General features: G+C 40.3%; 1 protein-coding gene across 1 annotated transcript in view; it reads left to right on the top strand.

Annotated features, from left to right (window-relative positions):
- The first annotated feature begins 406 nt into the window (after positions 1-406).
- LOC135466911 (rabphilin-1-like) overlaps positions 407-25,118 on the top strand; it is a 59,701-nt gene continuing 34,989 nt past the window's right edge. The window contains exons 1-4 of the mRNA XM_064744663.1: positions 407-449; positions 4,527-4,679; positions 22,548-22,797; positions 22,909-23,132. Coding sequence (XP_064600733.1) covers positions 407-449; positions 4,527-4,679; positions 22,548-22,797; positions 22,909-23,132 — 670 coding nt within the window. The remainder of the gene's footprint in view (positions 450-4,526; positions 4,680-22,547; positions 22,798-22,908; positions 23,133-25,118) is intronic.

A 25,118-nucleotide genomic window follows, 5' to 3' on the forward strand; every position in this document is an offset into this window, starting at 1 on the left:
TACAGTGTGGAAAACCACTTCATCACATGTGTATGTATGTATGTATGCCTGGGGTTTTACCTCATACTAAAGAATTTTTCAGACATATAATGATGGAGTCCTTTATTTATGTGTGTACACACAGGTCTACTGTTTTTCCTTGTGGCCGTGCGAGTCAGTGCCGACAAAGTGCTGCCGACACTGAAGTATCATGCCGAAGACACCAGGCATGACACCTCATCCATTCACATTATACTGACATTTGGCCAACCAGTGTTGAACACCAAGCGAGGCAGCAGCAAATACCATTTTTAGTTCCAATTCAACAGAAAAATAATTAAATAAATAATCATATACTATTTCTAAGTACATCATGTAACATGACGATTTTTGCCGGGTATTTCAGTTGATTAATGACATCAATAAGATGGCTATGTACACGACAAATGTGTTTGCCAAGCAGGGTACGAGTGAGCAACGATGCGTGGTAATCGGACTGTGGGCGTCTTCAATGGCATTAGCACATCTTTCCCGGATTAACACGCGAGTGGAAGCCTCTCGGGCGTAAGTCCGCGTTTCCCGCTGGAATCTTTGTGCGCATGGCATGAAGTCAGTTGTCGGCTCTCTGACTCATTAGATACTTAGTTACTTTTCCCTGAAGTAGGCCTAGATCATCTAGAATCGAACTTGACAGTTTTGTTTACATCAACTCTCTTGGCGCCCGATGAAAATGGAGTGAATGAATGTTCAAGCGTATATCATGAACCAAGTTTAAGCACGTGACACAGACTAACATGTCTTCAGGAAGACCCTCACCTGACATGCCTATCCTATATATTCTTTGATGGATACAGCATCCATTTGTTTCCTATATGTAAGAAAATTCAGTTGGAAACAAGTTAGTTGTAAAGAAGCGAGGTTTTTAATTGTGAAGGCCAAGGAATGTCCTTGCTAGGCGGAGAACATCTGTTTACAAATGCACGTTATTTGACATAGAGCATTCTGAGCTGGTGCCTGAGGTTGTAGGTAGCCGGAGGATGCTGACGTATGATAAACGCCCAGATAACAAGCAGGTAATACAACGTATTGTACTGCTACGTCAGGTTCCCGGCGACATGTCCTACTTCTAATATAATTATTTATTTATTTGATTGATGTTTTACGCCGTAGTCAAGAATATTTCACTTATACGACGGCGGCCAGCATTATGATGGGAGGAAACCGGGCAGAGCCCGGGGGAAACCCACGACCATCCGCAGGCTGCTGGAGACCTTCCCACTTACGGTCGGAGAGGAAGCCTACATGAGATGGACTTGAACTCACAGCGACCGCATTGGTGAGAGACTCCTGGGTCATTATGATGTGCTAGCGCGCTAACCAACTGAGCTCTAATAGAATTAACCATAGCTCATGATACAATACAGTGTACTGCTAATGAAGCTTAAATTGCCCGAGGATCTTTACATAGAATAGAAGCCGAAAAATGTCTGGTTTGCTGGGGAATGTGTATATCTGACTAAGACCCAGACGATATGGCCGGGATACGACTCCTTGTACTGTTACCTGAGATTAGGTTACTCTAAAAAGTTTATGCCTGACAGAAACCCAGGTGATATGCTGGTGATGCGGCTCATTGTACTGCTACGTGAGATCAGGTTACTAAAGAATGTTTATGTCTGATAGAAACCTAGATAATGTGCTCGTGACACGACTCATTGTACTGCTACGTGATATCAGGTTACTGGAGAAAGCTGACAGGAACCCAGATGATATGTTCGTGACACGACTCATTGTACTTCTACGTGATATCAGGTTACTGGAGAATGTTTATGTCTGACAGAAACCCAGAGATACGACTCATTTTACTGCTGCGTGACATTAGATTACTACAGAGTGTTTATATCTGACAGAAACCCAGAAAATATGCTCGTGATACGACTCATTGTACTGGTGAGTGAGATTAGATTAATGCAAAATGTCTACATTTAATAGAAATTTAGGTGATATGCCCGTGATACAACTCAATGTACTGCCACGTCAGCTTAGGTTATTGGAGAATATTTATGTCTGAAAGAAACCCAGACGTCATGCTCGTGATACAACTCAATGTTGCGCTACGTGAGATTAGGTTAATGAAGAATGTTTATGTCTGACAGAAAGCAGCTAACATAGGATATTGTAAATTGTACTGCTACATGAGATCAGATTTCTGGACAATGTTTATTTCTGGTAGAAACTCAAATGGTATACTCATGATACGTTTAATAGTGGCCTGTCACAGGCCTGGCAGCATGCCTATTGAGCCGTTGTGTTGTCGCCAAATGTTCTATTCCCATCTCATCATTAGGGTGTTACATTAACGACAGATCGACGTTATATTAGAAACTAATACTTTGTTGACTTTGCGCTACGGTTAAATTTTGTAGTCACAATGGCTCTGCCTCACACTAGCGCCAAATCTTCCCATTATAGTGCTACATGAGATTTCTGGAGGTTGTTTACAGTATATCTGATACAAGTTCAGGTGACATACACATAACACGACACATACTGATGTCGGAGCTCAGATTGCAAGATAATATTTGCGTGTGACACAAGCTCTGGTGACATACACATAACACGACACGTATTGATGTCGGAACTCACATTGCAGGACATTGTTTACGTGTGACACAAGCTCAGGTAACATACACTTAATACCACACCCTCCGATGTCGGAACTCACACTGCAGGACGTACATCATGTGACACACGTAATACCACACATACTGATGTCAGAACTCACATTGCAGGACATTGTTTACGTGTGACTCAAGCTCATGTGGCATACACACATGATGTACTGATATCGGATCTCACATTGCGGGATAATGTGTTCTACATACACTGATGTCGGCGCTCACATTGCGGGATAATGTTTACGTCTGACACAAGCTCATGTGACATATACATAATACGGCACATACTGACACTGGAGTTTACTTTGCCGAAGGATATTTACGCCTGATAGAGGCCCAGATGATATACATACATATATATTACCACACAGTGCTTCTTCTGGAACTCTTGTTACTGGACGTTATGCCTGGCAAAAGCTCTGGTGACACAGCAATGATAAGGCGCATTGTGCTGCTAACGGAATTCAGGTTGCCTGAAGGATGTTTACGTCTGATAGCAGCCCAGATGACATACATACAATAAGTCAAGGCAATCAGGTATATAGACGAAGGAAATCTCTTCACCCACAAAAGTACCTCAGCAGCCAGTTTAGTGTAGGCTTAAGATTTTATGGTAAATGACGTCGCCTTGTTAAACCGTTCGTACCAGAATGGTTATTGTCTTTCAAAAGACAGTTGTACTCTTCAATGAATTGAAACAGGTAATGTGTTCTTTAAGCTCCATTAGGGCTACTTTATGTCAAGCTTAGAATCTGCTTAGGTAAATCCGGACAAACATGTTCTAATATATACAAATCATTCCCAGAGTTAAGTGTTGTTCTTCCGATTATATGTAGATTCAAACTATAACTCCCAAAACCTAACTTCAATCAGTCCAGAAAGCAGAATGGAAACCAAACAATTTGTGATGTAATCTAAATAAGTGGAACCGTTGGAAAATAACCTCATTTGTTACATATTTCCAGCCCGTTCAGTTGTACTGTTTCTGACATATTTAAAAAGCAAAAAATAAGGCAATACTACAAAAGCCGAACAAATTGTTTTGTTTGTTCCTTATAAAAGATATATTAGTTGATGCACATGTACTTTGTGGGAAAGTCATGTGCCTGTGCTAGGAAGGGGTAAATGGGCACAGTACTTGATTCTGAGAATGACAAATGAAAATCGAGATGAACACATCATTATATACAAAGTTTGTATCTCATGCAGCCTTTGGTTTTCTCCATAACTGTTCTTCCCATTGACTTCATGCTTGCCGGGTGAACCCGGGGAAGTGCGAAACCGAGTATCGATAAATTCCGTATGCAAATTAGGCAATCATGATGACACCACTCTTGTCATCGGACTCTGTCTTGGACATGCTACAAACCCCACATCCATCAGATTTCCAAAAAAGCGCCAATCAGATCGGCAAACGAGCTGAGTGATACATGCAGACATCTGTGGTGGTATGCAGTGGACTGCATGGTTGTATAATCTCCTACGCTGGATGTTCAGCCTGCAGGTCTACATAAATGTGCATATGAGTACATGAACTTTTAGTCACAAAAGTTCCTTTTTTTCGGATCGACAATTATTAGTGACCCAAACAGTTATAGTCAAATGTGGTGTGATCAGCTTTTTTCATTGATCACATAATTTTGACCAAGTTTTTCTTGGTTAGTCAGTGGGTGACCAACATGTATTCGGTCGCGGTGACCTACTTCAACAGCGTAGTCAAAGAGAAATACATTGAAGGGAGAAATCTTTTCAACGGGCACTGTGGTAGTTATGCTAGTTCTGTGTCACTTATTTCCTGCTTGCTCTCTGCCATGACAACAGGTCACTTCTTCATGTTTCTCTCAACATGGTTTCATTTTGTGGTTTCAGTTGCCCCGAAGGTGGTGGCGGGGGTGACAGCCGGCCTAATCTGTGTGACCGCCACCTTGGTCGTCATTCTGGTCGTGTGCTGGCGCTACCCATTCTGCAGGACCCGTACATTTTGGGATCACGGAGTGAAGAAAATCATCAGGAAGATTTACTGTAAGTTCAACTTAACTGTATAGCTTAGCTCAATTTCCTGTACAGGCGGTAATTCAGTTTCTGCTCGTGGACTCACCGAGTCCTAGTGCCTTTGCATTGGTTTTATGTAAATGTTCATAAAATGTGATGACAAGAGACAGTTATGAGTAATTCTAGACCGGTGACATGTGACATATTACCAATTACTTCATTTTTTTACCCAGATATGCTCAAGCTTTTCCGCTAGAGGGCCTCTAATCTGCTACTATTTAGGCATTTGCATGAATATTTAGACTAAAACCCTAACTGAGGTAAAATGAAAAGAGGTTGGATTTCATCAGTTACGCATGACCATTAGCCAACCTCTGTCGTCGTTGCTCTACTTGGCCCTCTTTTATATTGTATTCCTCATAGGTTTGGGAATGTTATGCAATATTCATTGACGCATGGTGTGGAAGAAGTGACATATGGAATCTCGTCAATCTAATGCGCTGTCGTTGTTATCGTTATTTGGATTTTGTCAAATGTTTCAGCTTGTATTTTATAATGACATGTATTGATCTGAAAAGACATCCGTTAACTGATTCTGATATGCAATACACTGTATGGTCTTACTTAACCACATCTCTACTTCACCAGAAGACAAGGTATCAGCATCCGATATCAAGATGTAAGCATCCGATATCAATATGTAACTTTACAAAAATTCAATACATTGAACTCATATGAATTTGACATTCGCAGAAATGTCATTGGGTAATGGGAGCTGAATGTTTTCAATTACCCCTTATCCAGGTACACTTACCTTAATCGGTTTACTATAAGCATATGCATTGGAAGGATGCTATATGTCTGCTTGTAATATAAACCTGTTTTGGATTTTCCACCTCAGTAATGGTCAAACTTTTGAGTACATGTATACAAAATTTAAAAGAGCGACGGGGCTAGACACAGTAAGTCTCGAGTTCAAATCTCATTCGAGCCAGTATTTTCAGGGTGGACCCCAGTGTGCTGTTTCAATGTCGGAAACTATATCTGTGTTGAAATACAGAGTTTTAGCTCAGATCATGTCTCTTTACGAGATCTAAGCTTGTTCAAATGAAAAATTCACCTGGTGAGATTTCTCGACCTGTATTCATAGTATTTTTCCGACATGGTGTACCATCTTTTGACGACTACACAACATGACTAAAACCATGAACAAGCTTGAAACCGGTTGCCGGAGTTTGTTTCCCCAGACACTGCTTGGGTGATTCCAAACAGATCTATTGACTCTGGGGCGTGTTTACCTGAACTAATTCTAATCTGGTTTCTCACGCAGCCATTTCATTGATCTGTTGATCGATACAGGTTCTTGCTGTGACAATGGGCACAATTGTCTGAGCTGAAACGCTCTGCCTGCCAGTGGTGTTTAGTACTTTCCTTCGTAATCATGCCAGTCATATCGAAGGTCGGCTTGTTGACAGTTTCACGTGCCCCACAAGTCATTCATAGGGCGCAGGTGCTCTGATACAACACTAATAGGTCATAAAACCATTCATGAGCCCTCTAATCACACATATGAATGTAATCCAGTTCATCAAGTAGCTGCCAATAGGTGCGTTATCTGGCTAACAAGCGTAATGACCAGTACATATACTGCAATGTTCATTCACCTGCCTGAATTCATCATCATGCGCCCAAAGACCTGGATAGCTTGTCTCACCTTATCAGGGAAGACTGTACTTTTCTTTTAAAGCAAAAAACCAATACAAAAACGGTCACTCCACGTCCCTAGTCGTCATAATTAACCAACTCAGCTATGGATTTATAAAAAAAACTAATGTAATTTCACAGTATAGAACGTCCCTATCACGAAGTTTTAAACTTCTAATAAGTTATCTGCGCAATTCTTTGTTTAAAAGATTACTATGTGGAAAAAAATTAGTTTCCAGAAAATATTGCACGTTTTTTGCTTGTGCTATACGTGTGGAAAGTTGTCGCCGATGTGCACAATTTCCCCACAACGGAACGAGGTCAGGGTTGTTTTCCTCAGCTCATGTTCTGCTCACGCCACCTCGAACCATCCGGTACCCGAGCATTAAGGCTGAGCTCTCTGTTGCCAACACTAACTCTTCGAGGAAGTCATCATTTATTTATGCTTAACGGAGATGGGAAAAATCCTACTTATGACAGGTGTATTATTTTGTCTTGACAGTTTGCCGTTAATGTCTTTCTGCTTCTGGGTCGCTGTCACCTTATGGAAACACATACACCTGTTGGTCACATTTACTGCCGCATTGTGGCAATGAATATGGAAGCGCGGAGTAAATAAGAACGGCAAAAGTCTCCTCAATACATTGGATATCCGCGCAACTTGTGTCCAAAGTATAGCATGTAACCAGAGATTTCAAGAAAAAGCTCGATTTTCATCTGCCTGTAGCTGTTGACGATCAAAGATCTGATTGAAGTCGTAATCTGCCCTGTAAACATGCATCACTGTGTGATATGAATAGAACGAGGACGAGTTGATTCTAGCAGGATTATGAATCGATGCTGTGGCTCTGTCTTTGTGTGAATGTTGCACAATCCTGACATAGCTGTAAGCTGAGACTGCCCATAGATCCACGTGGCAGTAACAACAGTCTCCCGAGAGCGACCGATGGAACTACCGGAAATATCCACTTCATATCGATCGATGGATGGAGATTGGGAATTAGAACCCCGAAAAGTGAAATAGAGATGTTGGCATACTTAACACAACCCTCTTAGTTTAAACTCGGCCATTGAGCAACTCGTCAAATGAGCGGATTAACCAGCAATTGGTTCGTCTTAGATCACTTAGTGAAAACTGCGGCTAATTCAGTACCAAAACTAACTCGCTCTCAGCCAACCTTTAACCTAAAAAAAATCTTTTTTCTCACTGGTGAATGACCTTATTAGCTTTGAGCTTTGTGAAGCCGTTGCGGTCATTTTCGCTCTGAAGACTCCCTGGAGACAGATAAAACCGAACAACTTATCGATGCTGGAGCTCTGTCAACGTTGTCCCCTGACACCATTAACACAATGACTCACCTTTGTCTTACAATTCTAACTGCAGATGCCGCAAACTTTGTAAACAAAAGTACACACGCAGGTATCAGCAAAATTTTATAACCCACAAAGGCGGGCTTTGTGTCAAGCCATGATCATTCAATCTAACCCTTAGCTGTCGTTTGCTGAAAACCTTGAACGCCATATGCCTTTCAAAATCTCCACTCTTGGTATCCTCCTTTTTCTCGTTTAAGGTATTACTTATTTTATAGTGGGATCTTTAAAACATCATCGTTTGACATATAAATGCATGAAGTAATTTTTATTAGATGTAAGACAAGTTACGACAATGTCACTTTGCATTGTTTTAAGGTTAATGTGGTGACAACACACTATTTTGAGTAATTCTAGGTAGGTGATACCCACTAAAATGCTATTAACATTTTGTTTTACCTCATTCTGCTTAATCCAAGGAGTTATAGGACTGTGTAATTTGCTACTATGTAAGAATTTATATAAACAGAAAATATAACTGGGATAAAGCGACAAGGGGCCGTATTTCACCTGTTACGTGTGACCGCTGGCCAATTATCACTCTGTCGTCGCTGTTGTTGTTTTACTCTCTGAGCTGTAAGTCTTTTATTCATTCTATTCCACCAGCTGAGCTGACCTGACCTGACCTGACCTGACTCCTACCCTTCAGCTTTGGTCAGGTCAATTACTGGAGGTACCAAGTGGGATGGGAATCATTTCACGCTAATGGCTCAACTGGAACTATTTTAAATTAATCATTTTCAAGGTCGGATGAAAGGTCATGGCTGGTGTTCTCAATAGCTTTATCGCAGAAATAATCGCCAAATCACGTGCCGACAGATCAACGGAGCTAGAGACTGACAACCATCTGGTTTAAAAGTGCAAGGCAAGCAGCAGCCACGCATTATCGTTTGTCACGTGACGATTTCTTTTCTTTATTCCAAACAAAACATGTATTGCAGTATGATGTTGCTAAACCTGCTTTGCATAGGACTTATGATTAAAATCTCAGAGATCTTGTTTGAGGTAAAATGTTTTTCCTGGGAAGACCACGACTTTGTGAGCGCGTTTCACAATTAGTTGGATCACACGAATGTGTCATCCGAGCGTCTCATTTACGGTCGAGATCAAGATGTGGCTATTAATCTTCTCAGCCTCTACAACAAAGTACATTGAGTTAAAGTGTTTTCACTGTCTGGGAAACGACTTCAGTTCTCTTGAAAAATAGCCATTTCTTTATAGCCCATGATCAATATCTAGTAATGTGACTGGCACATGATTGCACATGTTTTCCGTACATAAATAGCAAGGCTGTTTTTGATTAGAGAATAGGAGAATGGTTGTAATGGTAGTCTTCAAACATGGCTGCCATTTTGTGTTCATTCAGGAAGCATGTGCTGAAAAATGTTTTATCATGACGTTTACTGTTCAGAATGATTTACGCAATATCTCATTGTTTCAGCCATTTTGTGGCAAGTACATATGCGTAAAGGAAAGACGCCATCTATAGTGTAGCAAAAGTCGGTTGATTTTATATTCAAATATTGAGTACTAAATAATAATACTGTTGGCACACTTTGATCTTAATATAATGTATGCTGTATCGGTATGTAAAATATCCAGTAAATCTCTCCCCTCTGATCTGGCACATCCGACGTGATGGCGGCCTCAACGGTAACAACATGCCTTGCGGTGTGACAGGGCTTGGCGGACTGTCAGCGACCTTAATGCATGTGCGTGGCTGAGCTGTCCCCACCCCTGTCACTTCTTAACCGGACTAAGGTAATTTACGAAGGCCTCCTGAAGGGAGATTAGAAAAACTTTGCTTCAGCTTGTCCTTTAAGTCAGTGTGAACTATCCACCAGCGCACAAGCCCTAAATTTCAAACCTGTACTTTTTAACACAAAAGCTATCCTGCAAGTAAAGATCATAATGTCTAAATGTAACGTCAACTGGAAATGAGTAATGTATTCTGTTAATTTTTATTGCCGTCGGTGGTGCCAGGGACTGTTCATCATGGCCCTGTTTAACACAGCACTCATGTAATTTTCACTTATACAACAGCGCCACTTTTATGGATGAAGAAATCCAGAGTCTCCTGAGCAAAGAAAAGGCTTTCGGCAAGTAAATAACAAATTTTCCCCAAGTGTGACACGTCGATTATTACTATCCTCCGGGCTTAAAGTTTATTCATATTGGTGGAAGGCAAAGTTCAGTATAACACCACGTCAAATGCAGGTACCTATATATCCAACATTTTTTATGACATGACTGTTCTGAATGTTCAGTTCGTGCTATTGTTTGTGTTTTCAACACGATTTTCAGATCTTTACCAGTCTTCATATGGATGTGTTATTGCACAGTTTCTTGAAACCTTTAAGCATTTTACGTATCACACCTTAACAAGTTCTTGGAGGATATCCAAGCTCATCAGAAATTCAATCCTATAACCATTTCTTCTAAGAATCGGTCCAAATGATCTCACCATCCAGGTCTTTTATGTCTTTTGCAAAAAAAAATAGCCATGCCCATCTGATTTGTGTGCAGATTTGGTCACCGGTATTCTCGACCCGTTTCATTGTCAGTTGACATTCGTCTGTTGACGGCGAACACAGTCTTCATATTTTCCAGAGACAGTCCTTGAAATCTTCTTCAACTTTACACGACATCTGATGTTTAAGCTGAATATACCTTAACAAAGAAAGTTACGATACATTAATTTGATTTAAATATGTATATACGCAAAGAATGTCACCAAGAATTCATGGCAACCTATGCAGTAAAATGTGGATGCCATCTAGACAAAGATGGTCTGTTATAATCTGACGATTAACAAAATACAACATCTCTACTTTCAGTTAGAGTCCTAGACGATTTGTTAATAAGTGGTCGAATGTTCCTTCGGCAAAGACAAGAACTCTCCTTTTTATTAAGCTCCCTTCATAAATTAGTATACTCCGTTGTTTTCTAAACATACACGTTTTGTTGTGCGAGTCAAAATCTCTTAAAAAGATAATTTTAATTATCACACAACGTGACCCTGGCACTAAACTGTAGCTAAATAAAAAAGCGTTAAGATATTAAATATTAAAATTCTCCAAAATTACCCACATTATGCGTGCTTTAAAAACAATACATTAAACACTATACCTAAAAATGTTAAACAAAGATATTAAACATGTAAACAAAATGTCGACGCTTTCACCATCGGTTACAACACCTTGGGCGGAACAACGTCGTCCTGCTAGACAAGACTTGTCTGGCTTTCCATCCAAAGAATTGCAGATATTTCTTCTCTCCCTCGTGTTTCCGCTTTGTGTAAGAATCAAATGACAAAAAGCATTAAAATCTCTACTATTAACAAGGAGTTACGACGGGAAACATTCATAGTGAGTGTCTGCAGCCATGACCGTGACTCATAAAAGTGTAAATAACAACAATGGAACGAGGGCGTAAAAGCGAAGACTTTAAAGCGCTTGGAAGGGTTCAAAAAGTGTAATTATCGATTTTAAACTAATCGAAAAGTGATCTTGTCGGCATCTGAAAATTATATTAGCAAATTGGATAAGTGGGTGGTGTAGTATGCCTTTGCACTTGACTGGCGACTGCCGTGAAGATTTGTTTAAGTATATAACGTGGTAAGATATCTTCCCTTCTCCAAGACCATTTCTAAACCTGAGAACAACTGCATCCTGAAACATCCAGAAAGACGCATATGCCGATGTCAACGTAAAGCATTGACATCTCCCTAAGCATGACAATGCACTGACCTGGGGAACTAAGGTGAGATGTGACAGTATAGAAACAGTATATCTCTTGGCGTACCTCCGACAACATCTGATTGCGTATCTCCAACAAACAGGACTCATTCACATACCAATTGCCACAACTTCTCTAAAATGCAGAATTTACCATACAGTTGGTGAAATCAAAACACGTGCTTGCGTTTATAGTGCAAAGCTATAGTCAGTGATTTTGACTAGTTTCTTTCTACTCAAAAGATGGGATTAAACGATGTTAATTGATGGTGCGATGTCGCAATTTCGCAGATATGTCCTACGAAATAGAAGGCACTTGAAATTTCCCCCTCTTCACAGCCCGTCACCAGTTTTTAATTGATTGAATTTTCTTATAAGTTTCCCTCAGTGATTTCTAAAACAAGTAAGATGTAGACGAATTTTATGTCACACAACCTTCTTTAGTCTGATGAGCGAAAAAAAATAAAAGTTGATCGATGATGTATTAAGTCGTTTGAATTTGACGTCAATAACATGTAAGTCCCTGTCCTCTTTTTCTAGCACACGTACGCCTATCCTCATCTGAATATTTTTACATAGAGAAAGCGAAAAAAAAAGCGATCATTAAACCCCAATTTTATCACACATTCGTCATTGGAGAGTGTAAGGATGATTTATTTGCCTTAAACCGTCGTGTGTTCCGGCATCTGTCTCATGAACAAAACGTTTAGATCCCGCTTTTAGATTACCTGCTCAATCTTTGTCACATTTCGTTAAATTTAGAAACTGTCATTGTCGTGAATACCGGTGTTTTGTTGCATCGCTTTATGTATAACTTTCCTTAATCAGGAAACACACGCTATATACATTTTCAAAGCGCAAATGTTAAACTGTTAAGAGTTTAAGAGTTGATATGTGCTGTAAAATTTAAGTACCTACATCTTTAAAGGTTACGCCGCAACAAAGTGTAGGTTAGATTGGAAGAACTTTGTAATATTTATGATGTAAACGTTGAACGCGACAATTAAAACTTAGTTAACTTTGCAGTACGATATTGTTAGATTACAACATCATCTTTGCCTTTTGAAAAGTGCTAAATGACTCAGAAAATATTAATTTTAGATTAGAAATGTTGGATTTAAAGTTATTAAAGTTATATACATTAACATGACACTTAAACGAACAATTGTGATTTGTGCGATAATAAAACACTAACATCTGGCAGCTTTTTTCGTCTTTTGGAAGTAAACTTTTGCCTGGATTCGTTGCAAATTATATACACGATGTATCACTGACACAATGAAGAATGACTGAAACTTCCTCCTTATTACTAACCATATCTAGCAAATAAGAAATACACAGCAGCTAATAAGCTGATGTGGTTATTAAATACCGATTCTAAAGGTCCTTTTTAGTTAACAGGCAGTATACAATTGTAAAACAGGAATCCTCACTTTTTCAGTCATTTACTCATTCTCTTTTCCGTCTGCATGATAAGTAGACCTAGTTTAACTAGGACTAGTTGCAATATCCCGTCTGATTTACCTCCAAGCCGAACGGTTATTGCAGGCTTACTACTTGCGCAGAGCTTGAGGTTGACGCTAAATAGCATTGTACCGCAGACAAATGGTGTTACTGCCTCTCCTGCATTCACGACGGGCTAACCTTATTAAAGCTCTATAGCGGTCCACCTATTCGTGTTTGAGAACCGATCTCGACACTGCAAAGCCAATTTGGTCCCAGTAACTATAGAGCCTGCGATCATCTGTCCGTTCATGGGTTAATACACAAAACCTCAACATGCTCGGGACCTAGCGAGCTTAATGCACTCCTTGGCAATCTGAGGTGAGCAATGTAAGACGTGGGGTCTATTAGATTCAGCCGCTATTTATAGACCCAGCGACATTTCGAGCCATCCGTATGCATGTCTCGGCTGACTGACCCGCTAACTGGACACAGGCTTTTACTTTGACAAATAGGCTTCTCCCAAAGGAATTCAGACACAATCAGTGAATACGCTTTATTAGGTGTAATGTGGAATATATCGTTTATAATCGGGAGATAAATGAGGGTGATGATGATAAGTGATAATGTCGCTCTTACCTTTAGCACAAAGTATATGTTTACATGTGTTTGGCAAGTAATACGACAGACAGACATTTAGACTTTACCACACGGTACTTGTTTATATGTTTGACAATACCTTGGTACGGTAAATAGCCATTCTGGCTTTGTACTGTTACATTTAGCAACACAGCAGTACGGCAGACAGACATTAAGCATTTGGCCAAAGTGTTTTGCATGTTTGGCAACACATTGGTGCGGTGCATAGCCATATAAGCTTTACCACACAGTACTTATTTACATGTTTGCCAACACAGTAGTACGGTAGACAGGCATTTTAGCTTCACAACAGAGTATCTGTTTTTCAAATTTGGTAACACAGCGGTAAGCTAGTGCGCTTCAAGCCTTACCACAGAGGAACTATTTACATGTATGGCAACACATTAGTACGGTAAGCAGCCATTTAAAGTGTACCTCACTGAACAGAATAGAAAATGCAACTGCTGATAAAGGAATGCTTTTCACAAAACCACAAAACTTAACCGTTTGCGAGAGTATCGCTTCGTAAATCACGTTGTTTTATCGTACTTTAACCTATAGGTAAAGTCATGTGTGAAAACGTACAAGGCATCTGAGTGACGAAGTTTTGTAAATTTGTCACAGGACAAGAGGTGTGGCAATAGTATCTAAGTGTTTTAACAGCCGAAAAAAAAACAAAGTTATGAAACATTCCTTGCACAGCAGTTAGTCTGAAATTGCGGTTAAACTATTACGTCTTTGCGTTGATTACGGATTCGCAAGTTGTGCCATGGCGTAAACCATTTAAATGTTTCCTTAATCATGACCAGTGCAAAAAAAAATGTAGATAAGATCAATATGGGTAAGACTATTTTTGGTGAAAGTCTTGATATTCTCATAAATATCGATCAAGTGCTTCCAGTGAATTACCAGTATTCTGTCCATAAACGTATCGTTCTGCTTTGATCTAGCTTTGACTGTAACCAATCAAATCCAGTATAACTTCCAAGGCTATCGGCCCAGATTAGCTTATACCTGCTCAACCTCAAACAGACGCCTCGCTGTGAACGTTATCGAACTCTGCCCATGGTGCTCTGTGAAGCTGGTGATGCCTTCTCTGTGATGATCAATTGGCTTTTTGGTGGTACTGACAAACCTGGCGTGAAGACTATGTCTCTTGTCTGCTTTATGTGAAGTATAATGTTGTATAGTGGATGGATAATTTCCTGGACCGTGTCATCTGTTACTAGGCTAATTACGACGTGGTGGTCATAGGTCGGAGAGAGAGAGCAAACAATGTGTGAGGGAAAGATAAGAAACATGAATTTTCCACCAGGCTGTATTTATCATGTTTGTACAGTCGTGACATTACAGAGGCATTTTCATATGAAAATGTGTTTCATGGCTCTCGCCAATGAAAGTGTGCTCCCTGCTTCTCGCCCATGAAATTATGTCTCATGCATCTCGACGATGAAAATTTGTGACATGCCTCTCGCCAATGGAGTTTGCAGGTTAATCCACCCATATTTGCATTTAGTTTCACTGGGTGATGTCACTGACGGTTTTATCAGCCTGCGTGTAGTTATATAGCACTGCTCTGGTCCCCTTAACCGGTCAGATCTCGATTTAACTAGACAGGAATGACAAAACACCAGGAACGTAAAGCTTGAATAGAATATTGATTTGCTTTGTTGTGTGCATCGTGTTGATGAAGTCTGGTCACCACACAGTGTGACTGACCAAGATGAAGCGTTAGGAATAGATAAACATGATTGCAGTATACATTCTAAGAACATGTTGCAGTCGAGCTCAAACAAAACAGACCTGATCCAGTTTGCAAGCTCATATTACCTGGTAAATTCTCAAGTAATATCGATTATGGTAAATAACAAATGTATGTCACCAATCCTTGTCCGTGTATTTAGCCACGAGGTCATGCAATATGAAAGGTTGCTTAAGGACTATCAGAAATCAAGCAAGAGTATTTGTTTAAATTAAGCACGTGTCTGGATTAGTATAAGCCCAGCTTGCTTCATTGGAGGTCACAGTTTCTGTAGCACATACGTTTAGGTTGTTCCTCGTTGAGTAAAAGTCGGATACGCTCGACTTTTAGAGCAGTCGCCCTAACACGTATGTTTTGCTTTATGTCCCTGATATTGTACCAGGTTCCATTAGCTAACTAGCTGCACCGTGGTCTGCGACGCTGGATTACTACTCTATAATGACACCAGGTTATTAATGAGAAAAGTGACAGAAAGGTCACAGTGAGATGTCGTGATTCGCTCTTTAGGATTACAATAAAGCTTGGATGGCAGGGCTCCGCCATGTCTAGTGAGGTACCGATGTCTTTTGTGTAAACTGTTTACTCAGACATCTCTTGAGTGTTTGACGAGTTGTCTGACAACATGAGAAAACATCTGACAACACTAATACTTTCGCATATTAAATAAATCAACAATTATTTATACGTTATATAAACCGTTTCCCTAGTTGTTCTCTTTACAAAGCCTCAAAAACGTAAGAAACATAGAATTCCAAAAAAGATTTTCCCCTTGTTTTATTAATGAGGACATTGGGTCAAGTAAGTTTAAATATATTGGCCGTTACGCTCAAAATGACTAAAAATGTCTCAAGATAAGAAAAAGAGACAATAATTGCTTGACAGTTTGTGACCATGTGGCATTTTTCTATCACTCGTAGTTCTCTTCCCTGAGAAATGTCATGTCATCAAGGGGCAGCCTGAATTGTAACCTTATCGTATACTTTAATAACATTGTGCCGGTGTTAAATTCAGTTATCTTCACCTTTGTTTGCATGTTATGTTCCATCCCTGGTCATAAAATTTACAGAGAAATTAAGTTATTTGTTAGTGTATGCTGACATCCTCTGACCACAGGGTGTACTCGGCATACCACTCATGCGGCAATAACCTACCTCCTCTAGCCCAATTCTATCTCAAGACGCATTAAGCTGGACTGAGGAAACGAGCTAACTGCGTCATCAAGCCAAGTAATGTAATTGGTTGGCCGCCGTTAGCCAGAGGTAAGGGTTTTGGAATCTGAGCTGGCGCGAACAAGATTCATTGAAGGCTCACTTTTATGACAAATTCGTATGTTTTATTGCTGTCAGTTCAAATCGGCGCTTAAATTTCATTGAAAATCGAGCCCTTTTTTTCAGAGTTAGTAGTTTTGTCACTCGAATGTCTTATCCAAAGTCATCATCCAGTATGAGAACATGGAGGTCGATAAAAACTTACTCGATCCGGATTTCTGACGAAGTACAATGTCATCAGAACTAAGTGTAGAGTTAATGGAAGATGCATTGTAAGTTTTTTTTACAGTGTTAAATGCGTACTTTTGTGTTGATCAATCAAATAGTTCACAGAAGTGCATTTCACCTCATATCAACGAATTATCATTTAACTGGTCTTTAAGAAAATAAGCCTAATATTTCATAATTTCAATATGAACGTTTCGTGTTATTTATTACTATCGCTGTGAAACTTTGGAACAGAAGTAGATTCCCAAAAGCTAAAATTGTTCCCATAAATCAAGGATTACACAATACGCCATCAGTAGTAGAAGTAAACAGTATTTCCGGCTAATCAGTCATGATAACGACACCACCTCGGGTAACCGGAAGACCTAAGGTGAAGGTCAAGCCACTGGACTGTCACCTACCGGGGTGTCCCACAATGGCCAGGTTATCCATCTAAATCATTGCACACCGTCTGTTAAAAAGGACACATTGCGTTTGGAAGCTAGAGTGGCGTTCGAAAAGGTAATAACTACCGGAAACATTGTCTTCCGCCACTGCTTCTTCCATCAGTCAAATCATTTGATTCGTCTTTTTATAAAGATCACTGAAGATTCATGATATCAGATTGTTTTCCCTAATTTCAAACCGTGCAAGAAAAAGTTTTCTTTTGCGACAAGCTGCGTTCAACCGTGAGCCTGTATATGTGCCTGGTATTCACAAGTAAACCAATTGTGCTCATGGCGAATCTTCTCGTCATTCCTGGAAAAGTTTTTTAGCCAGTCCATACGTATGAAGTTGGACCTGATTGGGTATGATAGGCTGTTGGTAGAATGATTGGTCGGTGTAAGGGAACATCTGACCGGATATCCCGTGTACTTTTCCTACAGCACTCACTCCTGGGGAAACACTTCCGCAGACTTGTTGTGTCGGGCGCTGTGAAGTGTGTAATATGACGCGCTATCCTGGCCAGATCTACGCTGTTCATCGCATAAATAATGACGAGGGGGAAATTAAACTTTGAGAGAACATCCGCGGATAGACCGAAATAATCAGGCAGTAGTGTCGGCAGGGACGTAATGGGGGGTTTAACTGATGGAGGCCGACAAATCGGCAAAGCCCTTCAGGAAAACTGTCTGGCGAGCATTTACACACCACAGGCATTGTCCTCACCAACGGTCCACATTCCGAACGCATCAGCGGTCAACACAACTCAACAGATAGGCCTATAATACGTCAACAGATTGCAATCTCCTACAAGCATATTTCAGCAGTTCATCATGCTTCTAGACAATAACTAACACGGCGGATGACAGCGTCCGTCCCTCAGTGTCTTCGTAGTTCACCCGGGAGAAAGCTGGAGTAGAAAAAAGAAAACTAAGGTCAGCCATATCGTGACATTTGCACGATTAATGTTATACTCCGTTGAAAATAGGTCGCCACCAATAGAAAACCCAGCATTGCAGGAAATAAAATAACGCTGACAATTATTCTTTGTACATCTAGGTATTGTTATATTTTATACAGACATTGTGGCACCGAGAAACGTGAACGTTGCCACAAATTAACTCTAAACGGTCAGAATATCAATACAAGGTAAAGTTATGTTTCCTTTTAAAGCTCGGCTTCCTAATGCACCACCCCACCTCCACTCCCAGCCCGTTGTGACGGCTGGAACTGTCACAACAACTGATAACATTTGCATTAATGATATAAGAGAGACCAAGTAAAGTATCATTACGTCCATTTACAGATGTCAGACTTAGGGCCAGTTATGTTCAATCAGTTTTCTTATTAACCACAATGCAAGCAGGCAATTGCCCGTTCTCTGTGGACTGAAGTGATTTGATTATCCTCATTGATAAAATATCTGTCCCGTTATTTTCTACATTTAGTTGTAATGTGACATCTGTCTAGACTGCCCTACCTTTGGGTTTTATTGCGGATATTCAGTTCATTCCATACAATAGTTTGTAGTATACAAACAGTTATTGCTATACTAAACATTTCTTTAAAGACGTATTAGGACGATGGCGGTCGTGAGAAATTTCTGTTTTGCAAAAAGACCTAAAATGAGTTATAAAATCAGTGATGTATACACAGACCCCTCTATTTTGAAAAACGCCCTTCTTTCGTGAATGGTAAGCTCATGATACCTACTACTATATTTTATCTTACTAATCTAGCAATAGACCGGTACGTTTACATGGACTTTCCCTTAGACCTTCAGTTGTTGTGAAACCGAACAGAAGTGACCGAGATCCCATTTGTTGGGGAAATGTCTCTTATGATGATCGAATAGACACGATTTTTACGGTATACTAGTGCTATTCGAATGCCCGACCTGACGCTTAAATTACCTATGATTGGACACTGTATGTAGGAACAGTATAGATTTGGAGAGTTACAGTCTGGTTTGGCTGTAAAGATTCCTTCCGCACAACTCATGTTTTCAACGACCAACATAGCCTCAACTATTTCAACTTAGCGTACACTTTGCACAGTGAAAATGGCGAATGCATGGAAGAGTGGTGCCCTACCAGTCAGTTGTGATCAAAGTTTTTCCGACCAATAGACTGAATGGAAGGCCCAACATGCGCCTCATTGGTCCCAACTGTCTCGTGTGTTAATTTGCCCATAGGAACATCTCACTTCTACCAGATAATTAGGTCTGTGTACGGTAACATTATGAACGGCTTTTATAGTGGGTTTCATTAAGTTCCTATTATTCGTTTACCTTTGCTTAGTGATATAGAACTTGGGAAGGGAAGAGAATATCCGTATTTGAGCACAGTTTAAAACTGCGTCTATAGGTTTCTCTTTGATGGCGAACAAATAAATGCTGGAGTGAAACTTTTAAATTACCTACATGATGTGGTCCTTCTTCAGTCATTAAAAACATCCACAGCCGTAGTAATGATAAACTGGATGATGTATCGGCTGACCTAGTTTGTAGTTTTCAAATGTATGGTGTACTTGTTCTGGCAGTCACTACAATTATGTTTTCCATACATGGATGCAGGCAGCCAAAGACTGTACATTGCAACAAACCTCAAATTAATGCTTTAAGAAAGCCGTAAATGAGTATATCGAATGCGGGTGTACTCATTGCGTTGAGCAAGATTGTCAAGTAGAATATATGAACAGTTGCAATCAAAGCGCAACTGAAATATTTATTTAAATCAACAATAACTTATGAATTAGCATGACACACGATTTGGATACTAATTATTATTCCTTGGCCTAGAACATTCTATACATCTATCCGCCATCTCTGGATACTATCCACTGCTTCTTTTTGTATGAATTTCTTCTTACTTTATATGCTTTATTACTTCTTGTTGTTTGTGCTGAAAGTTGTTTTAGAAATTGTTCTTGCCATGGTTTCCGGCTGGTATATTAATGTCTACTTCGCCGCCTGGGTTTAGCGATGCAAGAAAAAGATATTTGCCAATTTTGATACTGTTTAAAAAAGATTTATTTCTGTGGTTAATAATGAACACTCTCTACTAAATCAGTGCTGGATTGTGGATACACGCCTAAGATGCTTGACTCCCAGTCGTTCGGGCAAACGAGGGTTTGTACAATGCTAGCCTGATCAAGGGAATCTTTAAGACCCCCAATAACGCCACTGCTCTCGAATCCTTGGTGACAATAAGTCGGTCTTAGACTTGTCTGCTAAGTTCCCCAGTTGCAACCCACAGGCGGATTGTTTCCTTCACCCATCAATTGACCACTGGCGTGCAAATGGAATATTCTTTAGGATGGCCTGGCGTTAAACACCATTCGAATCAAATCACTGCCATATTTGCGGTAGCCAAACAATTATCCTGCTAGACAATGGTCGCCTTGCATTAACAGAAAGTCCAATTTAAGACATTTGTAAATGAGTGTCATGTCTGTTGTCCTCGACATGCGTTACATGGAGACTTTTGAACCAGCATTCTAATGTGAGATTCACTGCTGTGGTATGACCTGCACAATTCCAAAAGAGACTTAAAAGAAAACGATCCAAGTTTAATCAAGCATTATCGGTCGATTTTGTGTTTACGATACGTATATCACACAAGCACTAAATCAGACAATCGCAGTATCCCTTTGAAATACGTGTTCGTGTGTCTCTTAAATTTTCTTGGCGCATCTTGTTTGTCTACCGTCCCATGTAAAATTGTTTGTTAAATGAGTATGTGCGCAAGTATATTATTACGTTATAACTAGCGTCCGATCAATCTTTACCGGCTTACCACTGGCTTTCCAAGACTTTCATTATTAGCAGGTTCTTGTTATACTTTCGTGACGCTAAACTGCGCACCTGAAAAGGTCATTACTTTCCAGTCGGTTAGCCTGTGTGCTGAGAAGGCAAGTTGGAGTCCAAGAGACGGGCGGAGAGAGACTCACTGTGGACGACCGGCAAATTAGCGGATGCATGACCAAGTCACAAATTTCTCCCCTTGGCTGGACAGAAGGCACTCGATCTGTAAGCTGTTCAGGGACAGCCAACATATAACCTTATACCGCAGAATCTAATGTGATAACAGCGTTTACCTAGCGAAGTCTATCTGTATAATTTGATCCCAGAGGGCACGGAATCGCAGCACATGCCTCTTTATACTTCATTAAAAGTCTTGTTAGCATCGCTTGGAATATCTTCTGGCGGTGGCAAATACAGGCCATACCACCCGGTCATCTTCACCTCAGCCCTCTCTGTCCACCCCCGACATTCAGCTCCACTAACTGAGAAACCTTATCTGGATAATATCAGGAGTCGTCCACTGGACAACTGATAACACGCCTTTGTAACAAGACACGACAGTTGTCGAACTTTCAATTTGTTTAAGCCTTGATGTTTCATTATTCACACGGAGGATCCATGTACTTGGCTGAAAATTGAGAATGACCATACCGATGCTGGGAGCGCCACGGACAGGTTATACCAAACACAGATAGCATGCCCCTGTAGCTTACTGATCTGGACCGTCAACCTTTCGGCTTTGCACTTTGGACTCATGTCCAATCAAAGCTGTCGCTGTGAATTCAAGTCCAGCTGATGGGAGCTTCCTCCCCTACCTTATGTGGCAAGGTCTGTCAGCAGCCTGCGGTAGTGGACTTTCCTTGGGTTCTGCCTGGTTTCCTCCCACCATAATGCTGGCCGCCCTCGTATAAGTGAATTATTCTTGAGAACGGCGTAAAACACCAATCAGATGAATAAAATATGTATGTAAATGTTATCATTGATTTGATCACTGGGTTTCACTTTGACAGAAGCACAGACTGGGTCGCTTTTATAAGATAATATCTTGTTTGACACATATTTGAAAAATTAGTGTATTTCATAAATATTTATTCATTTATTTGATTGGTGTTTTACACCGTACTCAAGAATATTTCACTTATACTAAGGCAGCCAGCATTATGGTGGGAGGAAACCGGACAGAGCCCGGCGGAAACCCACGACGATCCACAGGTTTCTGGCAGACCTTCTCACGTACGGCCGGAGAGGAAGCCAGCATGAGCTGGACTTGAATTCACAGCGACCGCATTGATGAGAGGCTCTTGGGTCATTGCGCTTCGCTAGCGCGCTAACCAGCTGAGCCACTATTTCATAAATAAATTTGAAATTTAAGGTTGACCCTTATCGACTGTAATTTCTGGACAGTTCTAGAACGAATTCTACACAATTTTATCAAACTAATGTTTGTATTTGCCATTACCGTTTCTAATAGGCAAAGTGTTTTAATAACTTTATAGTTCTGTATTTTTATCATTACAGCTTACTTTTCCGGAATTCGCCAGCAGAAGCAGGAGGAGAAGTTACGACTGGTGGCTGGGGTGTTTACAAGAAAGGCCTCGCGTCAGGAGACCAGATTTGTCGTGCCTCAGATATTTATCCATCGACACAGTTTATGTTATGGTAGTCAACAAGTTGTTCCATATACATTTGAGCTGGAGGATTATAGACGTGGTTCCACCAGCAGTGTCAGCAGCCGAAAGAGCAGTCTGAGCAGCAGAAAGAGCTCTATGTCTGGCAGAGATTCCATAATTTCGTTTGATGGTCGGTTATTCTGGCCTGACAGCCGCAGGGGATCGTCCAGCTCTCGCAAAAGCTCGGACGGAAACCTTTCACTACTTCCGGATGATCGACGCGGTTCCGGAAGCAGCCGAAGTAGCCGGAAGAGCTCTGACGGGGGCTTGAGCCTTATCAACGACTATGACCGAAGAGGTTCCAACAGCAGTCGGAAAAGTTCCGACGGTGGTCTTATACCGTTTTTCTCTGACTACGACCGACGAGGGTCTAACAGCAGCAGAAGTAGTCGAAAAAGCTCTGATGCCGGCCATTCCAACTTGTCTTTTGAAGGTATGTGGTTGGACCGTAGGCTTGTCTCCAGGTGGGACACTGAATCAATCAATCAATCAATCAATCAATCAATCAATTCAATCAGCCAAAGACCAATTGTCACCAAACTATGCATTTGTTTACTGCATGCCTATGGTTTACCAATAAAATACAAATATGTTTAAATATGTTTTACCAAGATACAAACATGCGTGAGTAACAACAAACTCTCCACTTTGTTTGAAATAAACTTGCATGCTAGTGATTCACACGAAATCAAGTCCATGCCAATCCCCTTCTCTATTCTACAACTTGTACATTTTGTAGGCCTTTGACAGAAAGCATTCGTTTCTGGATACAGAGTAATACATTTGATAAAACAGTGTGATACACTTTACCGCATTGTTGTTTAGTGACGTTGAAAAAAATCAATATTTTCTTTGTACATATACGGCTGGTAACGACAACAGCATACCACACACCATGTCTACATAGGGAGACAAAAGTGAAAAGCAAGAGAAGCTTCATCATGCTAATGACGGCTATTATTTTGAAAGCCAAGCCAATCAAGCTGTATAATGGATTTTTCCAATGTCCACATGGTTAAGCTTTGACCGAGGAGACCAAGTGTTCGAATCATTCTGCAGCTTGTTCGTCTGCGGTTGACAAAGTGTGGCGGTTCTTCCCGTAATCAGTTCGGTACGGTTTTCTCTGTAGTTACCATCTGACCACTGTTGATTACAGCTTAAAACATAAAAAATAATGCCAAAAAATAAAGTAATGCTACTCGTGTCTCCGATGCATTGTACCCACTATGTAGCTGAGCTCGTAAACCACAACGTTATAGTCTATTTTTTTTTTGGAGAGTCGCCTATATTCAGCGAAATCAGTCATACTCCCTGCCAAAATTGCTTTTAGTTAGTGGGACGTAATAACACAAGTTCTACACATGGGTATGTCGGATGTTCATATTCTTGCAAAAAAAATGAAATTAGAACAAAAATGTTGAAGTCCTCCCAATATCCAGCAAGCCACTGGTTTTTAAATAATTATGGCGTCACTCGAGGCAATGGGTTCTTCCCGTCAGGGGGCTTGTGGACTTTAACATTGTGAATTATTAAAAGTGTTCTAACCACATTTTCCACGCAATGATGTGAAGTAATGTGAACAAACATATCAATGTGTAGAGCTTATGTTGTTACGTGTCGCAATTTTGGTAGCGAGTCTGACTGATTTTTCAAGCAGTCACACTGAGAAAATAAGCGACTCTCTGAAAGAAATAGACAATAATACACAAGAACTTCAATACTAAAAGGTAAAACAATTTGTTTATGCCCTCTAGTAAAAGCGATAACTTTGGGTGACAAAAAGGATACAAGGACAGCTACATTTCAAATCCTGAAGTGTATATTTATTTGTTTTGGTGTTTTTTGGTGATTTTAAAGTAATGTTAAAGGCCTCGAAACCTACAACAGCTGGCACGACATTTGTAGTATTATAGAATTTTATCGCGGAAACAGAAGATAATATGAGATCAGATGTAGTGTTTCTGAGATATTAAAATTATCGGAAATTATGAATTTTAAAAGCATGGTGTAAAAACGAGATCCTGTAGACAGATAGCTAGGCTAGCTGTACTGCGCATGTCTTGCCAACAATGGACAACATTACTAGTCAATTTAATGTGAGATGAATGTTTATCATACTTAACATTATGTCATACTGTCATACCAATTGAATAGGCGTTTCACAGATCTTTCTAACATAAAATATCATTAATTCAGTAATTTGACTTCTTCCTTGCTGTAGTAATTCCACCAGACTTTCAAATGTTATGCCTAAACATTTCAAAGACGTGACGACACCAGCCGTTTTTAGTATTTCATTGCTACCAATTCTACATGAAATATAATGCACAGCGATACATGTAGATGCTATGAGACTCATACAAGCAGACATGTTCTCTTTCACGTCAGGGAAGCAGCAGGATAGTACCGGCCTTCATTA

Source organism: Liolophura sinensis, chromosome 6 (assembly GCF_032854445.1).
Source record: "Liolophura sinensis isolate JHLJ2023 chromosome 6, CUHK_Ljap_v2, whole genome shotgun sequence".
NCBI classification, from domain to species: domain Eukaryota; kingdom Metazoa; phylum Mollusca; class Polyplacophora; order Chitonida; family Chitonidae; genus Liolophura; species Liolophura sinensis.